This window comes from Lipotes vexillifer, unplaced genomic scaffold (genome assembly GCF_000442215.2).
Source record: "Lipotes vexillifer unplaced genomic scaffold, Lipotes_vexillifer_v1.1 scaffold1747, whole genome shotgun sequence".
In the NCBI taxonomy this organism is placed as follows: domain Eukaryota; kingdom Metazoa; phylum Chordata; class Mammalia; order Artiodactyla; family Lipotidae; genus Lipotes; species Lipotes vexillifer.
In genome coordinates, this window is record NW_006772865.1 from 210428 (window position 1) to 227719 (window position 17292).

Here is a 17292-nt window from a genome sequence, read left to right on the forward strand (position 1 = left end):
TTGCGGTACGCGGGCCTCTCACCGCTGTGGCCTCTCCCGTTGTGGAACACAGGCTCCGGACGCACAGGCTCAGCGGCCATGGCTCACGGGCCTAGCCGCTCCGCGGCATGTGGGATCTTCCTGGATCGGGGCACGAACCCATGTCCCCTGCATCGGCAGGCGGACTCTCAACCACTGCGCCACCAGGGAAGCCCAAGTATATTATTTAAATAAATTTCATTTGTTTCTTTTTACCTTTCTTAATGTGGCTACTAGAAAATTTAAAATGTATTTGACATATATTATGTTTGCATATAATGTAATGTTGCAGAACACATCTCTTAACAATGCTTGGTTTACTACACACACACACCACACACACACCAGAATGAAACACTGGGTTGAAATCAGACACACACACACACACACTCACCCCAGAATGAAACACTGGATTGAAATCAGACACACACACACACACACACACACACCCCAGAATGAAACACTGGATTGAAATCAGACACACACACACACACACACACACACACACCCCAGAATGAAACACTGGGTTGAAATCAGACACACACACACACACACACACCCCAGAATGAAACACTGGGTTGAAATCACACACACACACACACACACACCCCAGAATGAAACACTGGGTTGAAATCAGACACACACACACACACACACACCAGAATGAAACACTGGGTTGAAATCAGACACACACACACACACACTCACCCCAGAATGAAACACTGGATTGAAATCAGACACACACACACACACACACACACACCCCCCAGAATGAAACACTGGATTGAAATCAGTTTTGGCTCTCCTGTTCAGCAATTTGTGCCCTGGCAAGCCACCAAACTCCTCTGTACATGAATGTCCCTATTTCTATAAGGAAAGAGCAATGCTTACAATTTTTTTTTAGCTGTAAAATGAGACGATATCAAAGTCAGTACACTTAACTGCTGAGCTATTATGCCTCCCAGTACTCACTAATGATACTTACAATACTTAAAATTTCCACCTCATAATTTAGTACTTCATTATATAAGGTCTCATACCACTTGCTTTACAAGAGTCAACCTATACAATTGATACCATAATTTGAAAAGGTAATATAAGGACAAAGACAGGTTTCAGACAACAGAATTTATTTTCCTTTTTATGTTAACTAAGGAAAACATTTCCTTTTAACTAAAAGATCTTAGTGTAAATGCACAGTACATGATACTTTAATACACAGAGCAAGAAAAAGAGACAGAGATGCTTAAAAAATAACTTACTTGATCACTGAGAAGAGAGTCCTAAAAAGCTGAATAAAAATTTCATTGCAATCTTCCAATTCAAAGCAGATGTTATATGATTTAACCCAAGCTAAATTCTTAAATAAATAAATAAATAAAATTATTTACACATACATAAAAGTTACACAAAAGCAAGCTCATTAATAAAATTTAATTTTTAGAATTATAAATCTATAGTAAAACTTATAATGGCCCAACGTATAAAATTACAATTGTTTAAACAGTCGTACTCTGATCTTTAAAAAGATGTATCTGCTGGCATTAACCTTCTCTAATTGAAAAATACTGTCAGAGGCTAGTAACACATATATACGTACAAAATATAGGGCACAGTGAAAATTAATTCAACTTAATCTCTTTGGGGATTAGAAAAGAATAAAAACAAATATAAAAATAAAGTTTCAAATAATATAACAGCTTTGCCAGTGGAATATGCTTTATCTTTTCAGGATATGAGGAGCAAAAAAAAAGATTGTAAATGACATTTTCTTAAGTGGGCTTCGTATAAAATAAACAAACAAAAGATTCATTTTACATTATAAAGTTACTATAAAGAATTTTCTACAACATGAAATAGTGTGATATTTATTAAATAAAATTTGTTTACCTCTAATAAATAAAAGTATCTATTAAACTGCGGGCTCTTTGTATCCTCCAAACCCTTTAATTGTCTGGTAATAAACAAAAATATGTCCTGTTTTAAAAAATGATAAAACATATTAATTTAGATGCAAATACTTGTCACTTTCACAATATACTAATAGTCTAAAATATATATTCTCCATTATAGACAATAAAAGAAAATTCTCCTTTAGCCAATGACTTGGGACTGCCCTAGTCCATTACTTAAAATATCTGGAAAACAGCAAATCACCTAAAATTACATTCTTTAGAAGCAAAAATAAAGGTTATTACTGCCACAAATCTTTAGGCTTTCTCATTCTGAGAGGACCATAGGTTCTATATCTTGCTACCCTTCTAGTACAGAACTTTATTCACTATCTTCATCTTGTATTATGGCAGTTATCTTCAGTTTAAGTACCTGGATATGAGTCTTCCATTACAATATCCCAAATTAAATAGTAATTTTCAGTACCTAGTTTTGAATTTGATGAGTGACTACAAAGTTGTGTGGAACAAAAGCAATAATAGACTGGTCCAAGGGTTGTACTTTCCACAACAATAGTGCTCCATTTCTTAATAAGCTTTCTTTAGAAGTTTTAACCCCAAATAGTATCAGTATGGAACAAACTGATTTTAGGACTATTTAAAAGAAAGCAATCCAAAGGATTAAAGTATAAAAGTATTCAAAATACGAAATCAGCTCAAGAGATCAACTCAAAAGAGGAGTTCCTCAAACATTTCAAACAAAGGCAGAACCATCAAGATGAGCATACAGTTTTGCATATAATATAACTTGCAGGGGAAAACAGTCATTTGAATGTGTAAATTCTGTTATATAGTTGTTTTAAAAAGTGTCATTCATCCACCATCCCTTCAATTCAGCCATCTGGGCTTTGAGATGGATATTCCTGAAGGTTAGATATGAGCGACAGGGACTAGTTTTGATCCATACCTTTTAATGCCACATAAAAATACCAATCATTTTTGTAGATACTCAATATTAATTGAATGAATAATTAATTAGTTTTAGAACTTATGATATAATCTTCTTACGGTCACAGGATGATTAAAATGAAACCTATGTTCCTAAGGGTAGTAAGCTAAACTATAAAAGTAAACCAATTTTGTAAATATTGTATTTACCTTAAGTTTATCGTGGGAAGTATATGGAGCTTCTGGGGCATAGATTCTAAAGATGTCAGCCAAACAGCATGCTACAAGGAGACGCACATCTTTATTGGGATTCCTGAGAAAAAATTCAGATGCTAGATGCAAGGCTAGTGGGAGATACTGCTGTTTTTCATCTTCTGAATCCTGATCCATATCCATAAAAGTTTTGACTACCATCTGCAAAAATATATAGAAGAAAAATATAATCAACTCTTGATATTTAGAAACCAGTGGAGTATATATATTTAATCATCTCCATTACAACACAGACTAGCAATCAGTTACCATCAAAGGATTCACAATCAATTTTTGTACATCTTCATTTAAGAATTCGAGTAAAGATTACAAGCGTGAACAAATGCCAACTTTTGGATTACTGATAGATACATTATCTGCATTTGTACCAGGTTTATGAAGAACTAAAGACTCTCGTTATTAATATTATATCTAGCCCCAGGTAAAAAGTTCATGGCTTCATATGGATAAGCAAATCATTTGATATTTCGCAACCTCATCAATTATGTTTCTTGTACATTTTATCATCAAAGCTGCCTTGATTTAGGCTCCTTAAAACTATTTCATTTCACACTTTAATGGGTTTTGCAATTCACAATAGAAAGCCATGTTCAAATATTTTTATGTAGTTGTACTTCTGATTAAAAGCCTTAATTATAAAATAACCTCTTCTTATTTATGGTTACAAAATTAACAAATGCACATTTTAGAATCACTCTAAAAGGCAAAAAAAGTATAATGAAAAAAATCCATAATTTCTCAACCCCAGAAAATAACCACTATTTATGTTTTTGTGTATTTTATGCTGGTCTGTTTTCTCTGTAAAGATGCAAATAACCATATAGTCATTCCTTATTCATTTATCCAATCATGATTATTTCCTCATGCCATCAAAATTCTTCTTTAAATAAATCAGACTTCACCTAACCAGTCACCATTCTCAAATATTGAAGGTGTACTTCTATATCTATTTTGACAAGACTTTTTATCATAAGTAAGTGCTGGGTTTTTTCAAATACTTTTTTCTGTGTCTACTGAAGTGATATTTTCCACCTAATTCTGTTACGAGAGTAAATCCCACTGACTGGTTTTCTAATTATAATCCAATTTTAATGTATAACATACACTGTCCTAAAATATAGACAGGTATAGTATGAATGACCTAACCTGGAAAAAACAACACAGATGAGGATGACTGTAAATCACTATTCCTTTATGAGCCTAAATACAAACGTCAGGAATGGCATCTTAAAGAACTGAATTCGGTGATTTTGTTATAAATGGCTTTGTGCTCATACAGAGCTTGGGGGTGGGGAAGGAGGAAGGGAACAGTAAAAGTGGAAACAGTCAACATCTGGAGAATACAGGAGCTCTCTACTATTCTTGCAACTTTTCCAAGTCAGAAATTATATCAAAAGAAAAAGTCAAAATTAAAAAAGAACACATTTACCACATGATATGGGACAAACATACATATATATATATATATTTTTTTTTTCAGTACATGGGCCTCTCACTGTTGTGGCCCCCCACTTTGCAGAGCACAGGCTCCGGATGCGCAGGCCCAGCGGCCATGGCTCACGGGCCCAGCCGCTCCGCGGCACGTAGGATCTTCCCAGACCGGGGCACGAACCCGTGTCCCCTGCATCGGCAGGCGGACTCCCAACCACTGCGCCACCAGGGAAGCCCAACATACATATATTAATAGCTGAAATGAAAGCTCACCAAATAAGACTTGTCTTTTAAAAAAATTTTTAACAAATAACGTTAAATATTAATCGGGGGTGGGGAAGATGTATTATTCTTTTTCTGATTTTAATAGAACATATTTATCTGTGCATCACTAGTTTGATATAGAGATGTTAATAATACGGAAATAAAATCATATTTATAAAGTATTCTAATTCTACTTTAAAACCTTTTAAATCAGAAATGCATATGGCATAGTGATTTACAGTCATCCACATCTGTGTTGTTTTTCCCAGGTTAAGCCATTCATATTATACTTGTCTATATTTTAGGACAATGTGTGTGGTGCATTCCCTTCTGAAAGTTTTGAATCCTAGTGAATTCCCAAGGACCAGATGTTCTTTTTAAAATTATTATTTCTTATTACACTATTACTTCATCCAGAGCTTTATTTCTTTTAACATGTTTTGAAATATTTGTGTTTATTCCACTTGATTTTAACATTAACATATAGCTGAGAAAAATGTTATCCAGTTTTAGAAGTCATTTGTTTCTTTAACCTAACTCTTGTCAGGAAAAGAATTTTTATCTGTTTTGTTAACAGTTGTATCCTCAATGACTAGAACAGGACTGGCACATAGTAAGCTTGCAAGCTTTTTTTTTGAAAGAACATTAAAATTTATGACCCGGAGCAAACCACGATTTGAAAAGATACATGCACCCCAATGTTTACTGCAGCACTGTTTACAATACACATGGAAGCAATCTAAATGCCATTGACAGAGGAATGGATAAAGAAATGTGGTAAATATATACAATGGAATAATACTCAGCCACAAAAAAAGAATAAAATAATACCATTTGCAGCAACACAGACGGACCAAGACTGTCATACTGAGTGAAGTCAGATGGAGAAAGACAAATATCATATGATTATCACTTATATGTGGAATCTAAAAAAAAGGTACAAATGAACTTATCTACAAAACAGAAATAGAGTCACAGATGTAGAAAACAATCTTATAGTTACCAGGGGGGAAAGGCAGGGAATGATAAATTGGGAGATTGGGATTGACATATACACACTACTATATATAAAATAGATAACTAGTAAGGACCTACTGTGTAGCACAAGGAACTCTACTCAGTACTCTGTAATGACCTATATGGGAACAGAATCTAAAAAAAGAGTGGCTATATGTATATGTGTAACTGATTCACTTTGCTATACAACAGAAACTAACACAACATTGTAAATCAACTATACTCCAATTAGAAAAAAAAAAACCAAAGCAACAAAGTAAAATGTTAAGATTTGATAAAGGTGAGTGGTAGGTACATAAATGTTTGTCTTATTATTCCCTACGAATGTTTGAAATATTACAAAATTATAAGGAGGCAATTTGATTAGGTAAAACGAACTTTTGTTTTTAAGGTTTGGGGTGCAAGTTTCCAATATGACTTGAGCTACTTGGGAGATTTTCCAGAACGGCTGTTTCAACCATGTTCCAACTTTGAGGTTCCTAGCCCTGGTAGAGGCAACAAGACAGCCAAAAAGAGTGGTGTGACAGGCACATGCCCAGGGTCTCTCAGTTGCTTGCCTCTGAGCAGCTGGCTTTTCATTAGCTTTATATATTGACCTTCTGTATTTGGGCAGTACAATATCCTAAGTTGTAAACCATTGCTACCCCTCATAAAAGCCAGGAAGCTTTGCGTGGGGGAGGATTGGGAGTTTGGGATTAGCAGATGCAAACTAGTTTATATAGAATGGATCAACAACAAGGTCCTACTGTACAGCACAAGGAGCTATATTCAATATCCTGTGATAAACCATAATGGAAAAGAGTATGAAAAAGTATATGTATAACTGAATCACTTTGCTGTACAGCAGAAATTAACACAACACTGTAAATCAACTATACTTCAATAAAATTTTTTAAATTCATGAAATGTCTTTTTAACATCTACTCTGATAATATATATCATGTATATTTTTAAAAATATGATCCATATGTCCCTACCGTTCCGGCAAAAAACTTCATCAGTTCTAGACAATCAGTATATTATGTCTGTTGCTCGAAATTTGTTTAGAATTTTTAAGTAAATATAGTCTAAACATAGGTCTATAGCAGGGGTCACAACTCAAGGGGAGGGAAATGGAAATAACCACTTGGGAGAAATGGAGAGCACATGCCCCATCCAAAGACAAGAGCTGGTTTCAGCTAATTGTTGCCAGGTGAGAATGCAGACCTAGTACTGCAAAATCATTCAGTTGATGAGGACACAATAAAACGTTAAGTGAAATCATCCGACTTGAGAATTTCAGCAACTCCAAAAAGTTCATACCATTGTGAGGGACAAGCAAAACATGTCTATGTGGTCCTCAAATCAACAATTTGCAAATTGTTAGAAATATTTCAAAGTAAAAATGTCAGCACAGTCAACTTTTCAGGTAGACAAATTATTCTGAAAAGCTGTTTTGCCATTTCTTTTATACTTAGTTTTCTTGAATTAGTTATAAAAGATTATGAAGAAAATATTCAATAAACTGAACATCATTAAAATCCAGAGAGCCTTCAAAATATTAATGAGGATTTTTATAGCACATACTCCTAAACCATACCACAGAAAATATCAGTAACATTTTCCACGCCCAAAAGTAATGGTAAAGACAGACCACTTTAGAACCTACCAAAAAAAATTAATTCCCAGTGGGATAAAAATCAAAATTTGAAAGGGACATCTAAGAAATTTTTTAAAAATTAAGAGGGGGACTTCCCTGGTGAAACAGTGGTTAAGAATCCACCTGCCAATGCAGGGGTCACAGGTTCGTTCCCTGGTCCGGGAAGATCCCACATGCAGCGGAGCAACTAAGCCCATGCACCACAACTACTAAGCCTGAGCTGTAGAGTCCACGAGCCACAATACTGAGCCCGTGTGCCACAACTACTGAAGCCCGCGCCCCTAGAGCCCACAGTCCACAAGAGAAGCCACTGCAATGAGAAGCCCGTGCACCACAAGGAAGAATAGCCCCCACTCTCTGCAACTTAAGAAAGCCTGTGCACAGCAGCAAAGACCCAACGCAGCCAAAAATAAATAAATAAAATAAATACATAATAAGAGGGACTCCCCTGGTGGCACACTGGTTTAGAATCCACCTGCCAATGCAGGGGACACAGGTTCCAGCCCTGGTCCAGGAAGATCCCACATGCCACAGAACAGCTAAGCCCGTGTGCCAAAGCTACTGAGCCCGCGTGCCCCAATTACTGAAGCCCGCACACCTAAAGCCCGTGCTCTGCAACAAGAGAAGCCACCACAATGAGAAGCCCATGCACCACAAGGAAGAGGAGCTCCCGCTCGCTGCAACTAGAGAAAGCCTGCATGCAGCAATGAAGACCCAATGCAGCAAAAAAAAAAATTGAGTAACTTTATGATCTTGAAAAGGAAGGATTTCTTAAATCAAGACACAAAAAGCACTAGCTATGGATTCTTTCCATAAATTAAAGTTAATGTGCATTCATCAAAGATATCACTAAAGTTTTCAAAGACATGCCACTTAATGTAAGTAAATACTTGTGACACGCATAACCAACAAAGAACCTATCTAAATATATGTAAAGAACTCCTACAACTCAATAAGGAAGAGAAAACCCAATTGTAAAATGGACAAATGACTTGCTAGACTAAGCACTTTTTGAAAGAAACCCAAATAGTCAAAAAAATGGGGGACTAAATCCCATTGGTGGCCGAGGACATGCAACGGAAAACAATGGTAAGAGAAGTGACATTTTAATAATACTGAGTTCTCTGATCCACAAATATGGTATATGTCTCCACTGATTTAGGTTTTTCTCTTCCAGACTGACTGAATATTGGGACAATCACTGCATCCTTCTGGAAGGATACTCTCTATGTTGCCACACACTGTACACTTCCATCACAATGCTTATCTCACTGTGCTTTCTGCTTTCCTATTTATTGTCTCTGCTAGGGCTATGGCTGCAACCTGTTTATTTCTATACCTTCAGCACAAAGACTCTGGTTTGACATATACTCAATAAAAGTTTGTTGAGTGGAAAAAAATGTCTTCCAGCACTTATTATGTAGTTTTCAGTGTATTGGTCTTGTATATTTTGTTACTTCCAACTATTTACCTTATGGATGCTACTGCGAATTTTAAAAACTTTGCATTTTCCAACTGCTGGTTCCTATTACATAGATGCAGTCAATTTTTGCATACTGAGCCTTTCACACTGCTACACAGCTTTACTGGTTCTAGTAGCTTGTTTATGCATTTCTCAGGATTTTCTATAAATGCAATATCATTAACAAAAAAGGACAGTTTAATTTTATCTTCTCTAATTTGTATGCCTTTTCTTTTCCTTATTGTGTGAGCAAAACCATGATACTGAACAAAAGTGAGAGCAGACATTTTTGCATCTTTTGAGATCTTAGAAAGCATTCAGTCTTTCACCATTACGTATTAAGTTAATGGGTTTCTGTAGATGCCTTTTTATCAGGTTGAGAAAGTTTTACCTTCTATTCCTAAGGTGCTGTTAGTTTTTATGAAGTTTTTTTTCAGATACTTTTCCCACATCTGTAGGGATGATAACATGTTTTTCCCAATTTACACTAGTGTTAATATGTGGAAATAAATTGATTGATTTCCAAATATTAAACCAAATTTGCACTCCTGGAATAAACCTGACATGGTGGTCATTGGGGGTGCACTGTGTTTTGCATGCATGCGGTGGTTTTTTTTGTTTTTCGTTTTCCTATTTTTGGTTTGTTTGGTTTGGCTGGCTGGATCTCCCCTGCTAATATTTTGTTGTTCATTTAGGCTCTTGGTCTGCAGATTTCTTTTCTTGTAATATGTTTTGCTTCGGTATCAAGGTAATATTGGCCATATAAAGTGAGCTGGAAGTGTTCACTCTTCCTGTTCGCTTAGTTTGTGTCGGACTAGTATGCTTTTTCCCTTAAGTGTTTAATAGAATTCATCAATGAAGTCATCCAGGTCTTTATTTGTGGGAAAGTTTTTAGTTGCAAATCTAGTTTCTAAAATCAGTATAAGGGGACTTCCCTGGTGGTGCAGTGGTTAAGAATCTGCCTGCCAATGCAGGGGACATAGGTTTGAGCCCTGGTCCAGGAAGATCCCACATGCCCCGGAGCAACTAAGTCTGTGCACCACAGCTACTAAGTCTGTGTTCTAGAGCCCTTGAGCCACAAATACTGAGCCCACGTGCCACAACTACTGAAGCCTGCGTGCCCAGAGCCTGTGCTCCGCAACAAGAGAATCCACCGCAATGAGAAGCCGGCACACCGCAATGAAGAATAGCCCCTGCTTGCCACAACTAGAGAAAGCCCACGCACAGCAACGAATACCCAATGCAGCCAAAAATAAATAAATAAAATTTTAAAAATAAAATAAAACCAGTATAAGGTGGGACTTCCCTGGTGGTCCAATGGTTAAGACTTTGCTCTTCCACTGCAGGGGGCAGAGGTTCCATCCCTGGTTGGGGAACTAAGATCCCTCATGCTGTGTGGAGCGGCAAAAAACAAAAACAAAAACAAAAACTGTACCCTGAGTGCCTAGCCCTTTGCCTAGCACAGAGTAGCTCCTAAGTGAATATTTCTTGACCTTGAGCAGGAGTGATAATCAATCACAACATCTGCCAAAAGCTAAGTGACCAGTTATCACCTGCAATGTATAATCGTTAACATCAGTATAAAGCTATCAGGTTTTCTATTTCATCTTAAGTCAGTTTCGGTAATTTGCATTTTTCCAGAAATATATCTATTTCATTTAGGATACTGAATTTACTGGCATTAATTTGCTTATAATATGCCTTTATTACCATTTTAATGCCTATAAAATCTAAACTGATGTCTCTTTTTTCACTGATATTGTTAATTTTTGTCTTCTTTCTTTTTTTACTTTTTATTTTTCCCCCGCTTGCCCCCGTTGTTCTAATGTAGTGGTCTCAAGGAGGAGTGAATTTGCCACCCACCTCCAGGGGATATCTGCCAATGTCTGGAGACATTTTTAGTTGTCACAACTGGGAAAAGGGGCTCTACTGGCATCTAGGGGTAGAGACCAGGGATAGGACAGCTCCCCACAATTATCAGGCTGTAAAAGTCAACAGAGCCAAGGTGGAGAAACCTGATCTAACAGCGGTTTTGCCAATTTTATTATCTTTTCAAAGAACCAAATTTGGCATTATTAGTTTTGCCTACTGTCTGTGCATTTTCTATTTGATTGATTCCCATTCTTACCTTTACTATGTTCTGCTTTCTACTGGGTTGGCCCAAAAGTTCCTTCAGTTTTAAAAGTAAAAATAAAAGACACATTTTTCATTTTCACCAAGAAGTTTATTGAACAACGTATTCGCCCTTTTGTTCCACTACTTTCTGCCATTTTTCAGGCAACTTCTTAATTCCATCTTCCCAAAACTTTTAGTCTTTTTGAGCAAAGAACTGTTCCAGGTGCCTTTTACAGTCTTCCAGGGAATTGAAATTTTTTCCATTAAGAGAATTTTGTAAAGACCAAAATAAATGGAAATCCAAAGGTGCAATGTCTGGTGAATATGGCAGATGAATCAGAACTTCCCAGCCAAGCTGTAACAGTTTTTGCCTGGTCATCAAAGAAACACAGTCTTGTGTTATTCTGATGGAAGATTATGCGTTTACTGTTGACTAATTCCAGATGCTTTTCATCAAGTGCTGCTTTCGGGTGGTCTAATTTGGAGCAGTACTAGTTGGAATTCATCATTTGGTTTTCCGGAAGGAGCTCATAGTAGAGGACTCCCTTCCAATCCCACCATATACACATCACCTTCTTTGGATGAAGACCGGCCTTCAACGTGGTTTGTGGTGGTTCATTTCGCTTGCCCCACAATCTCTTCCATTCCACATTATTGTACAGTATCCACTTTTCATCGCCCGTCACAGTTTGTTTTAAAAACAGAACATTTTCATTACGTTTAAATAGAGAATGGCATGCAGAAATACGGCCAAAAGGTCCCCCCCCACCCCGCTTAACTTACATGGAACCTGAACACCAAAGCAATTAACATAAATAAGCTCATGCAAATGATTTTCAACACTTGATATGGATACTTTGAGTATGTCAGCTAACTCCCACATGGTATAACGTTAATTGTTCTCAATTAATGTCTATATTTGATCGCTATCAACTTCAACTGGTCTACCTGCAAGAAATCTCCAGCAGGAAACTTGGAAACCACTTCTTACACATTCAATCAGTCACAGCACCTTCTCCATGCACTGCACAAATCTTTTTTTGCATTTCAGTTGCATTTTTACCTTGCTTGAAATAATAAAGCATAATATGCTGAAAATGTTTTTCTTCCATCTTCAATGTTAAAATGGCTACACAAAAATTCAACAATTTTGATAAGATTTTTTTTTTAATGCACACTGATATGACAGCTGTCACAATACAATCTAACAAAATTGTTTCAAAGGAAGTTAAAGACAACTAAGCGCTACTGGAGCCATCTTAACAGAAAAAACCAAACTAACTTTTTGGCCAACCCAATACTTTCTTTAGGTTTAATTTGCTGTTCTTTTCCTAGGTTCTCAGGGTAGAAGCTTATCACTGATTCTAGACTGTTCTCTTCTAATATGAACATTTAAATGCTCATCAAAATAAATTTCTCAATAAGCACTGCTACGAAGTTCAAAATATTTTCTAGTTTTCCTTGTGATTCCTTCTTTTATTCATGTATTACTCAGAAATATACTGTTTAATTTCCAAATATTTGGGGTATTTTCTGGACATCTTTTCTTATTAATTTCTCATTAAACTTCCTGTGATATTACCCCTGTATGTAATATGAATCATATTAAATGTATTGAAATTTGTTTAATGGCCCACCACATGGGCTATCTGTCTTAGTGAATGATTCATGTGCACTTGAAAAGAATGTGTATTTCTGCTGTTACTGAATGGAATGTCAATTAGGTCAGGTGCATTGATACATTAACTCTTCTATGACCCTACTGATTTCTGTCTACTTGTTTAATCATTACTGAAAGAGGAGTGTTGAAATTTCCATGTGTACTTGTTAATTTCTCAGCTACAGTGGAAGCTGTTATTAAGTATATACTGTTGTACTTTCTTACTGCAGTGATCCCTTTATTATTATCAAGTATCTTTTCTTATCCTTGGCACTATCACTTGTTCTAAAGTCCACTTTGCATGAAATACTGCCACTGTAACTTATGATTTGCATTAGCAAATTCTTCCAATCTTTTTACCTTTTTTTTAAAGACAGGTTTATTGAGGTTAAATTACATAAAATTCACTTTTTAGTGTCCCATTCTATGAATTTTGACAAATACACAGTTGTGTAACCAACATTACAATCAAGGCATAGACTACTTCATCGCCCTAAAAAGTTCCTTTGTGTCCCTGTGAATTCAACCCTCAGCTGCTTCCTTAGCCCTTGGCAACCCTGATCTGATCATACTGTCTGGCAACCCCTGATCTATGATACTCTGTGATTCCAGAATATCACACAAATGGAGTTACACAGTACATTGCTCTTTGGATCTAGCTCTATCACTTAACATAATGAATCTGAGATCCATTCATGTTGTACATTATCAGTAATTCATTCCTTTTAAGTGCTGAGAAGTATTCCATTGGGAATATAATTCCCGATTTAATTGGGAATTCCATTGTGTTCAGAGCCAAAGAAGACAGACACAAATGGGGAGCAGGGTAGATTAATAAAGGACACAAGGAGGGCTTCCCTGGTGGCGCAGTGGTTGAGAGTCCGCCTGCCGATGCAGGGGACACGGGTTCGTCCCCCGGTCTGGGAAGATCCCACATGCCGCCGAGAGGCTGGGCCCGTGAGCCATGGCCGCTGAGCCTGCGCGTCCGGAGCCTGTGCTCCACAACGGGAGAGGCCACAACAGTGAGAGGCCCGCGTACCGCAAAAAAAAGGACACAAGGAAACATATGTGGGAGACAGATCCATTCATTTTCTTGATTGTGATAATGGTTTCAAGGCTATATATGTACGTCAAAACTTGTCAAATTGTTTTGCCCTGACAGCAACTCTCTGACACCAACTGGATGTACTACATTTCAATTCAGTTCTAACACTAACTACCTGGAGTTAGCACAGACCCCGCAAGTTAAAGAGCAAAAATTTCCTTCACAAAACTCCCCACACTTCAGATGACACATGCCAAGTCCTGGGGGCCGCCTGCATTTGTGACAGGCCAGTTATGACTTTAGGGCTTCCTACAATACCCTCAGGTTCAGTAATTTGCTAGAATGACTCACAGAACTCACTGAAAGCATTATACTTATGATTACAGGTTTATTATAAAGGACATAACTCAGGAACAGCTAAACAGAAGAGACGCATAGGTCAAGATCTTGGGGAGAGAAGGCAGGGATGAATAACTTCCATGTTCTTTCCTGGTGGATCTGACATGATACTCTCCTGGCACATCAATGTGTTCACCAACCAGGAAGCTCCTCCTGATTTCCAGAGGTTTACTGGGCTTCCTTATGTGGGAATAATTTATTCATTATCATTTCATTGAGCTAGGTCACTAGCCTCCCCCCACCCCTCCCAGTTGGCTGAAAATTCCAAATCTCCAACATTTTGGTGACCAGTCCCTTCCTGAAGCTATCCAGGAAGGGGGTCAAGAGTCACCTCATTAACATAACAAAGATACTCCTATCACTCAGGAAGTTGCAAGGGTTTTTGAAGCTCCCTGCTAAGAACTGGTAACTAAGACTAGACTAGATATATATATTATAGTATATACTTCAAACATGTGCAACCTATTGTATTTCAATTATAACTCAATACAGCTGTTTTTTTAAAAAGGCACTGTCTTGGGGGAAAAACAGTAAAGTAAAAGAACTTTAAAACCTCACTGGTAAAAATTAACTTTTAAAAAGTCCAACATAGAAAATGAAAACTCTCATTCATTGTTAATTACAACCACTTTGGTGTTTTCAGCAAGTAAAAGACACGCATACCCAATGGCCCAACGATTTCACCAATGTCTATGTCTATGCCCTAAAGCAGCCTGTACATGCACAATAGAACATGCATACAAGTATATTCATAGCAATGTTGTTTGTAAAACCAAAAAAACTAGAAGTCAGCGGCAAGAGAGGATTGGTTAAGTAGTACAATAGAGTACTTAGTATACAGCAATAAAAATAACTGAAAAACACGTAAGCAATAACATGGATGAAGCTCAAACATAATACTGAAAAAGATGCATACACAAGGAACCATACTATATGATTCCATTCATATAAAATTCAAAGCTAAAACTAGAAAAAACTAAACTATATTTTTAGAGATTTGTGCATAGACAGTGACACTATAAGAAAACCAAAGAGACTGCATTTATATAGTGGTTATGAAAGAAAAAGTTTATGACTGGGAGGTACACACTAGACTTTTGGGGGTGCTGATGATATTCTGAAGGTGTTGATAGTCTATTTCTTTGTTCATATGTTCACTTTATAGTAACTTGTTAAACTCTATGTACTTTTTATGTGTTCACATATAAATATATACACACACACAAGACCCACCATAATATACGTATATGCATTTAATAAAATAGTTAACAGCTACTTTAATTATAATAATAGTGAATAATAGTTAAATTTTAAGGTATGATAATCATAGTATGATTTTTTTAAAATATAGTGCCCTATTTTTTAGGAATACATTCTGAAATAGTAATGAAATGCTATCTGAGATTTGCTTCAGGAGTTCATTATTCTCTTTTCTTCACTTTTGTTTTTGTTGAAGTTTTTCCATAATAAAAAATGGAAAAGTTAAAAAAAATTACATGTACCATAAGAATCTTAGATTCCTTTTAAAGGAGCTAATCTTATCACCTTTGGGGGGCAGGGCCACCACCTGGCATGCAGGATGTAGGATCTTAGCTCCTAGTCCAGGGATCAAACCTATGCCCCCTGCAGTGGAAGTGAGGAGTCCTAACCATGGGACCGCCAGGGAATTCCCTAAATCATATTTTAGATAATGTAAAGACTTCAGAAATTTTCCATTTAAAAATAAGAGAAGGGGATTACCCTGGTGGTACAGTGGTTAACAATCCGCCTGCCAATGCAGGGGACACAGGTTCAAGCCCTAGTCTGGGAAGATCCCACATGCCGTGGAGCAACTAAGCCCGTGCACCACAACTACTCAGCCTGCGCTCCAGAGCCTGTGAGCCACAACTACTAAGCCCACGTGCCACAACTACTGAAGCCCGCGCACCTAGAGACTGTGCTCCGCAACAAGAGAAGCCACTGCAATGAGAAGCCCACGCATGGCAACGAAGAGTAGCCCCCGCTTGCCACAACCAGGGAAAGCCTGTGTGCAGCAACGAACACCCAACACAGCCAAAAATAAAGAAATAAATAATTTAAATTGAACAGACTTGTGATTTAGTCAAAAAAAAAAAAAAAAAAAAAAAGGGATTGTTAATTGAAGAAATACAATGGGTTAATGGCAGGTCTAGGACTGATAATTAAATCCAGGTCTCAAGATTACTAATCTAATAGTTTCCAGGACACCATTTTAATTCTCACATGCTTTTACGTTATCAACATTTTTCTCATATTTTACTTGCTTATTCTCTGTCTTTCCTGCGCTAGACTTAAGTTTTGCAAAGGCAATAAAATGTATTCATTTATGTAGTAGTACCAGAATCTATAAGACTATGCCTTATACACAGTGCTTGGTATTTGCTGAATTATGAATAAACTGACTAGTTCAGACAATCTCTACATGTACACTAACCTTTCAAGAACAAAAATAAAATCCACGTGAAAACATGTAAGTTTTGGAGTTAAATAAGCCTTATAGTTTTATATTAATATGGTGCTTCACTCTATAAATATATACATGGACTGCCAGATTAAAATGAGCACTGAGGGACTTCCCTGGTAGCACAGTGGTTAAGAAACCACCAGTCAATGCAGGGGACACGGGTTCGAGCCCTGGTCTGGGAGGATCCCACATGCCACGGAGCAATTAAGCCCGTGTGCCACAACTACTGAAGCCCATGCACCTAGAGCCCGTGCTCCGCAACAAGAGAAGCCCACGCACCGCAACAAAGAAGAGCCCCCACTCGCTGCAACAGAGAAAGCCCGCACGCAGCAACGAAGACCCAACGCAGCCAAAAATAAATAAAATAAAATAAATTTATTAAAAAAAGAATGAGCACTGAGCTATTTGCCAATATGCACTCCTTTCCGGTTTCATATAATTATTTTTAACATAAATCCTTTTATCTAATATACATTTGAGGTGAAACCTGAGAGAAGCAGGTGAGGCAGGGGTATAGTTAATGCATAAGCCATCAGAACTACAAAAATTAGGGAATTCCCTGGCAGTCCAGTGGTTAGGACTCCGTGCTTTCACTGGAGGGGGCATGGATTCGATCTCTGGTTGGGGAGCTAACATCCCGTAAGCCG

At 37.2% G+C, this 17292-nt stretch overlaps 1 protein-coding gene across 2 annotated transcripts in view; it reads right to left on the bottom strand.

Moving 5' to 3' along the window:
- The window catches only part of PDS5A (PDS5 cohesin associated factor A), a 120193-nt gene that overhangs the window by 67775 nt on the left and 35126 nt on the right, over positions 1 to 17292 (bottom strand). For both annotated transcript variants that reach the window (XM_007447930.1, XM_007447931.1), the window contains 3 exons: positions 3069 to 3272; positions 1909 to 1995; positions 1281 to 1378 (listed from right to left, as the gene is read on the bottom strand). In XM_007447930.1, the coding sequence (XP_007447992.1) occupies positions 1281 to 1378; positions 1909 to 1995; positions 3069 to 3272 (389 nt within the window). The remainder of the gene's footprint in view (positions 1 to 1280; positions 1379 to 1908; positions 1996 to 3068; positions 3273 to 17292) is intronic.